Source organism: Diachasma alloeum, unplaced genomic scaffold (assembly GCF_001412515.2).
Source record: "Diachasma alloeum isolate Michigan unplaced genomic scaffold, Dall2.0 Dall_scaffold_00276, whole genome shotgun sequence".
In the NCBI taxonomy this organism is placed as follows: domain Eukaryota; kingdom Metazoa; phylum Arthropoda; class Insecta; order Hymenoptera; family Braconidae; genus Diachasma; species Diachasma alloeum.
In genome coordinates, this window is record NW_021680415.1 from 452364 (window position 1) to 459916 (window position 7553).

The 7553-nt window shown below is 36.9% G+C and overlaps 1 protein-coding gene across 1 annotated transcript in view; it reads left to right on the forward strand.

Annotated features, from left to right (window-relative positions):
* Positions 1 to 954: 954 nt before the first annotated feature.
* LOC107037975 overlaps positions 955 to 7553 on the forward strand; it is an 18937-nt gene continuing 12338 nt past the window's right edge. The window contains exon 1 of the mRNA XM_015256820.1: positions 955 to 1093. Within this exon, the coding sequence (XP_015112306.1) occupies positions 955 to 1093 (139 nt within the window). The remainder of the gene's footprint in view (positions 1094 to 7553) is intronic.

The following is a 7553-nucleotide window of genomic DNA, read 5'->3' on the forward strand; positions in this document are numbered from 1 at the left end:
CCTTCCCCGCCCCCCCCCCCAAATTGACCGTCGCCCCCTCCCCCTCAATCAGAAAAAAACCTGATGAAAAAAAAAATGCGCGCGCTCTCTCGTGCGTTGTACTCTCCATCGGGTCCACGAGGTGCGCGCGCACAAACTCCCCCACCACGATTCAGCGAACCCAGCGTGTCGTTGGAAATATTGTACAAACCCCAGTGTATTCAACTTGCGAGTCGCCGGGGTGGGGGTAGACAGAGTGTGTGTGCTGACGCTAGGGAGCAACGTTTGCCGAATGCACTGGATCATTGCCACATCAGACCTCGAGGAGACTAGACGCGTTTCGCTGGACTCAGTCGAGATCTCGTGCTTACCCAACAATTTAGTAAAAAATATAAATCGTTGCAAACGATATAACACTGTTATCTGGATTTAACCGAGTAAACACGGCTGCAATAGACGTGTGAAAGACATTTTGAGTGAAAGTATCGTGAATCTGTGGTGTGAGGACTCAGAGCACACGAGTGAATTTCGAGCGAGTGATTGGTGGACTTCACTCGACTTTTCCGAGTCTTTTTCTGTTGTTCGGGGGTGAATTCGCGTGAGACGCGATCAGGGAGACTTATGGAAATTGATCCATTCGAGGATCCACCCTATCGGCGCTTCAGACGGCGTTTCAATCAGTGAGACTCATTATTTTCACCGTCGAGTTGATCTCTTGCTCAGAGTGGGGCACGTGTTCTGATTATTTTTGACGTGAGAACCGTGAATTCTTTTCTTATTCAATCGACCACGTGTTCTGCCTCGGTGATAACCAAGTTTTTGCATTGAAGTATGATAGTATTTTGTGGTATCGTGAGGGTGGTTCATTGCAGACAGACTTTTCGTTGAGGAACTTGAGAACTTGAGGTTTTTGGGGGTGAGTGCAGTGAGAGACTCTTTTTGAGGAATTGTTGGGAGATTTTTTTTCTTCGGACGATGGCTATTCCCTTTGCTCTGCCCTCCGAGGACGAGGCTGAGACGCAGGGCCAACAGTTGGAGCAGCTGATGCTCGATCTCTACGCAGCACTGCAACAGGTACTTCGGAGCAGGAGTGCTCAGCATCCCTCTCGCAATCGTGAGTACCATTGGTATTTGGGGTTTTGGGTTATGGGGAGAGTTGGATGGCGCGTTCTCGTGATCGTTGTTATGTTATTCTGAGTCGCGGAGGAATGGCAGTTTTGATGGGGCGGGAGGGAGCGGGAGTTTAGATGATGAAACTAGTTTTCAGGAAAATTCAGTTGGGGGTTGAGAGTCGAAGGAGATCATATGGAGAATTGTTTTTCAAGTGCGAAAGAGCTTGTATGTGACTTGAAAGTTTTTGGACACTGTTACGTTCGTCGGAATTTGATCTTAATATTTTTTGAACGAGATTTATCGTTTTGGAGCGGAATTAGAATTAAATTCAGAAAAAAATTGGTGTTGATTTTTGTTTTTTCGGAGATCGTTTTCATGCTCTTGTGAAAATTGGCCAGTGGAAAATTTAATATAGGGGGTCTTGAGCGTCAAGAGACAAACGTTTTTCAAGTGCGAAAGCGTTTGTGCGTGACTTGAAATTTTTTGCACACTCTTAGATTCGTCTGGATTGAATCTTCGTATTTTTTAAAGATATTTATCTTTTTGGAGTGGAATTATTGTTCAATTAAGAAAAAAATTGGGTTGATTTTTGTATCTTTGGAGTTTTCATGTTCGTAGGCATGAAATGTTGGAGATGTGAGCTGAAATTAGAGAAAGATTCGCCGGTGGAAAATTTATTCCAGGGGATTTTGAGGGTTAAGAGTCAAATAAGCATGTGTACAAATATTTTTCACGCGCGAAAGAGTTTGTGCGTGATTTGAAAATATTTGGACACTCACATTCGCGCGAATTGAATCATCATATTTTTTGAACGATATTGATCGTTTTGGAGTGGAATTATTATTTAATTCAGAAAAAAATGGTGAGGTTTTTGTATTTTTGGAGATCGTTTTTATGTTCTTGCGAGTCATGAAGGAAATATACGAATTGTGGAGATTTTGCTCGGAAAGTTGAGACATCAGGGACTTTGAAATGAGTCAAACAATCATGTGTACAAATGTTTTTCGAGTGCGAAAGCGTTTGCACATGACTTCAAATTATTTGAGCACTCTTCGATTCGCGCGAATTGAATCTTCATATTTTTTTTTAACGATATTTATCATTTTGAAGTGGAAAAAATTGTTCAATTAAGAAAGAAATTGTGATGATTTTTGTACTTTTGGAGATAGTTTTCACGTTCTCGTGAGTTGTGCTTAGAAAGTGAGGAAATCAGGGATTTTTTAATTATTCTGAAATAGAATTGCGGAGTATTCATTAGTGGAAAACTCAATTCGGGGGTTTTTCCGGGTTGAGAGTCAAACCATCACTAAAAAATATTTGCACACTCCTAGATTTATCTAATTAAAATATTCCACTGGCGACTTTTTCGCTAATTTCAGCTCCATAAAATATTTTTTGTATTGAAGTGGAATTATTGGTCAATTCAGAAAAAAATTAGACATAGATTTTTGTATTTTTCGGAGATATTGTCAAGTCTAAACGTATTTTTAGTGAAACTGATGCTAAGTTATTTATTTATTCAGGGAATAATTGACGTTATTTATATTGTTAGAGAACTCGTTATTTTCCTCGGCGAGACTTTGTATTAGTTTCCGACCTTGTTACAACTTCCGACAATTCGTCACGCCTTCCATAAACATCGGAACAAGTTGATAAATTATTTTCATAGATGTTGTTTGTTAGAAATTAGTGACAGGTCGTTGTCAACTTCAAAATGTTTGTACTCACGAATTCAATGTTTTGGTTGTAAAATAATTTTAATGTGGTGATTAATAAATTGTGGAATTATTCAGAAGTTTGGAGAGTGTTATTTCGGTATTATTCATTTCTCGAGTGACAGTTGACTCACGAGTGATGCAATTCCTCAATCTTCATGGGAAAAATTAATCTTTGGCAATTTTGGGAAATAGACTAGTTAATCCACTCACTCCCTGTTATTTTTTTCAATAATTTCTATTCTTCGATTTCTCTTCATCTTAAATAAATGAATTAATTATCTTTCAATTACAAAAATTATGCTTGAATTCACATTTATGTTTTTCAAGTTTAAACAAATTCTTTATGCATTCTCATAACAAAAATCATTAAATGAGAAAATCCGCAGGGGAAAAATGCCCCGTAAATAAATGAATGAATTATCCTTCAGTCAAGAAAATTATGGTTAAATTCAGATTTTTGCTTTTAAATCTTCAAAAAATGATTTATGAATTAATAAAAATGTTCTACTTTTAAAAGTTCATCCGTGCTTAATATGAAGTGTCACATGTGACAATAAAACCCCACCCCTCAATTAGTCAAAAGAGCACTAAAGACTTATAAACCCTCCCGTTGAAATTTTTTCTCCTCAACCCCGAAAAAAAATCACCGAAAATAAACATAAAACTCCCTTGCCCTTGCAAAGTGCTCTACAGTTGCGCACGTGTGCCGGTTGGATTCACGAAAGGCGCAAAGTACGATGATTTACATTCGCCTCGTAATAAAATGTAGTTTTACGAGTAGAGATGCTGAGAAAGAGAGCAAGAAAGGGAGAGTTAAAAGGTTCCCAAAAAAATAAACGAGGTGGAGAATACGAGTTACAGATGCAGTGTGGGTGAGGGCAAATCCGAGTAGAGGTAGAACAGACGATGTCCGGCCGTGACCCTGCGCCGGGCCGCGCCGGTGGGAGATTGCGAGGGACTTTTTCACGTACCTTCTGTCCAATTCAACCGAAATATGTAATGACAAGATAAAATAACGGGATAACAGCCAATTGACGAATTGAAAAAATTTGGAAATTAGTTTTGGTAAATTCAGCGGATGAATTTTTGCTCTGATAAATTTATTGGTGTAATGTGATGAACATTTCCGTCAAATGTATCGCTAATTTCAGTCAAACATTTATTGAATCGTTTATTTTATTCTAATAGAGGATTTTATTTGGGAAATGATATGAAAATTATTTTATTGAAGTGAGTATATGAGATTATATGTGAGTAAAGATATTGTGTAAATGAATATAAGTTTCAATTTATGCAGAATTTTCCTAATTTTTAATCACTTTCGTAGAAGAATTGATCTAAAATTCGCAGATTTCACAGATTTTTCCATAAAATTTTAAATTTTTAATGAGGAAATTGCTAAAAAAATTTGTTACAACTATGGTGTTTTAAAAAATTCTGAGAAATGTACAGGAAATTTCAGCCAAAAATGTTTAATAAAGAATCAAACGAATTGTTTAATTCATTCTGACACGGGATTTATCTGAAATATAATTAATTTTTTTTTATTGAAATGAATATATGAAAAGAATATTGTTAAAATGAAATCGGAATTTTCCTAATTTCTAATCATTTTCAATAACGAAATCCCTTAAAATTTCCCAATACAGTAAAAAATACAGTAAAAATGTTTAACAGAGAATCACATAAATCGGGAAAATAATTAATTTTTTTACTGAAATGATTACACAAAAAGAATATTCTTGAAATGAACAGAAAAATCCAAAACGACTAAAAAACCTCGACTCAGTCCTCTCGAAAATATTCCTCACACATGTCTAATTATTCATCATCAGCATGAAAATTCTACTGGGTCAATAACCACTCCAACAATTCACGAAATAACCAGTGAAACTCAGCAGCGGGAGAGCCGGCTGTTGCATCAGATTCAGGGGGTTTCGGGTGATTCTATTTATAGGTAAACCCGACCAGCTGTGCACTCTCGCTGGCCGGCGTTGGGGTTGAAACTGTCGTAACCATTTGCAGAAAATCCCTCCTCCCATTTCTCCATTTATTTTCTTCCTCTCATTTTACTCCTTTTTCTCCCGTTTTACCTCCTCTTACTTTACTCCCTGCGGTCACGCCTCGCGATTTTGCGGCGTGCGTGGCATCATGTCGCGGTTACGAATTTTATACTGGGATGAAGGAGACGGGCTATCGTCTTACGTTAAATCGACAGCACGCGTCAATGTACTGTCAAGGTCAAATTCTCCTAGAATTCGCAAAAATGAACAATTGGAAAAGAAAAAAAAGACAAAATATTCCAGATTTTTTTTAAACATTCATTCTCAAATATTCATCTATTTTTATTGCGCGATAATTTTATAATAGCGTTAACATGTGGGTTAGAACTTTTCATCAATAGACTAATCAATTTAGAAAGTCTTATTTTAAGACATTCGAAATTTAATTTAAATTAAGACGTCTTGAAGACTCTAGTTTTTATGCGCAGTGCTGAATTTACGCCGTCTCCAGAGTAAAATCAATGTCTAACAGGTAACCTCTTCACAACCCCCGTAATGGAGTCTCTAGTGCTCATGAAATATAGAGGAGATTCGTCATACCGCCAACGGGATTGCCAGACGGGTCATAGTCATCGGCGAAACCCAGAGAGGCATCTCTCAAAAATTCATACTGTCGTCGTCCCAAGTAGCTACGGACCGAGTAGATACACTGAGAGATAAAATAAGTTCTGTTGGAAAACTATATGTTCCACGTGAGAATATTTGAACAGATTTACTTGAAGAAAATTAAAATCTTTCACGAAAATTAAATTTTCGTCGTGATCATCATAAATATCGCTAGAAGAATTCGAACTGTTGGCAGGAAAAAATATAATCTATTGTACGACAATCATTTGATCTGAGAGAACTCCATAGGTTTATACCACAGAAAGAATACATTGACGAGGAAAGAATATTTTTTTCCCAAAAAAAATTGTCCCCTCGAAATTATTTATTCTTGCAAATAAGACAGTTATCGGCAAGAAAATTGTTGTTTCCTCTTGAAATTATCATTTGTTCCGTAGAAATTATGAGCGTTTATTGGACAAAAATATGCGTTACTCAATAACATTCACTTGATAAAACCGGAGCCTCATATAATTCTCTGCAGAACGAATGTATTTATTCGAAAGACATATAAATGTCTCACGAGAGAAATTACTACTACGAAAATTATCATGTTCTGGTGGAAACTTTCTTTTTTGTCCACAAGTAAATTGATTCAACGCGACGAAAGATCTCTTCAGGGGAACATGTAATTTTTCGGCAGAACTTATTTTTTCTCTCGGTGTACAGACCGATATTTTCTTGAGGCGTAACACCGCGAATGATCATCCCTATCTCATTATTCTCATCAGGTCAACGCGAACTATTCTCCACACCTCTCTACTCCATCCTCTCCACAATCTCCCTTTACTACGCGACGATACTCTTATCAACTTCCACTCGTACGCAGAATTTTTTTTATTCAAACCGAGATAATACACTCGAGGCGCACTGCGTCTGTTCCCTGTCTATCCGATTTATCGTGGCACGGGTTTTATTCTACTTTTCATGAAAATATTTTTCTCATTTTAGTAATTTAAAGTGTTTCGTGCAAAAAGTCAAAATAATGAAAAAAATAAATTAAAAATTAATGGGAGAAATATCTGGGAAAATAACTTTGGAATTTCATCAAATCATGCATTTATTTAATTGAAAATGTTTTTAATTGATAATTCTTAATGAATCGTTCATAAAAATTCTATAAACGATTTATTTGACACTTCTCTTCGTTAATTACATCTCTCACTAATAACCTCCTCATTTGTATAAACAGTATTAGTTTAAATGGGAAAAATAATAATAATACTAGTAATTGATTCAACCCCTCAAAAGTAGACATTTCATTGAATAGAAAATTGAATTCCTCCAGTCGCAGTGACAAAAGCCTTGAGTTAAAAATAATAACTTGACGATTACCTTCGTACATATCTTTATTTTGAATTTTTCAAAGCATTTAAGCAATAATTTCATTGAAAATTCATAAATTTATATCTTGATTCCAACCGAAATGTTGGATGGAAATAAATTCTCCATGAAAATCGAACGCAGATAAAGGATTATTACATGTTAACAATTTCTTTCTCTTCTTTATTTGGATCAAGGGAACATTTGTTTACATTCATAAAGCAAATTTTAAAAAAATTTCGATCAAAAGTGTAAATTTAAATGAAAAAAAAACTTATTTAATCGAGTAAAAAATTAAATTAATTTATTTACAGTGCAAAAATCCTTTTAAAAATAATAACTTCATGATTAACGATTTCTTTCTTCCGCCATGCATTTATCCACCGACGCAGTAGCGCTCGTTATCTCCTGGGTATTGTCCCATTGTTCCGGAAAAGCGTATTGCGATAAAACGTCTCCTCTCCTTTGCTCCGCTCTCCCTCAAGTAAACGGTTAGCAGTTGCAAGGTGGAGGCTAGGCACGCGTCTGCGCCACTGTGGATCATAACGAATTGACTCACTCACACCACCAGCGAAATGCAGCGAAATGGAGAAATAAAAAATTCACCAAAGCGCATACGGGGTGGCGAACGGGAGGAGGGAGATTGAGAGTTTAGCTGTAGAGTGTAACGCACGTGTGCGATGTAAGACTCGAGTGCGAATAGCCGGGACCCCCCCCCCCCCCCCCCCCCCCCCCCCCCCCCCCCCCCCCC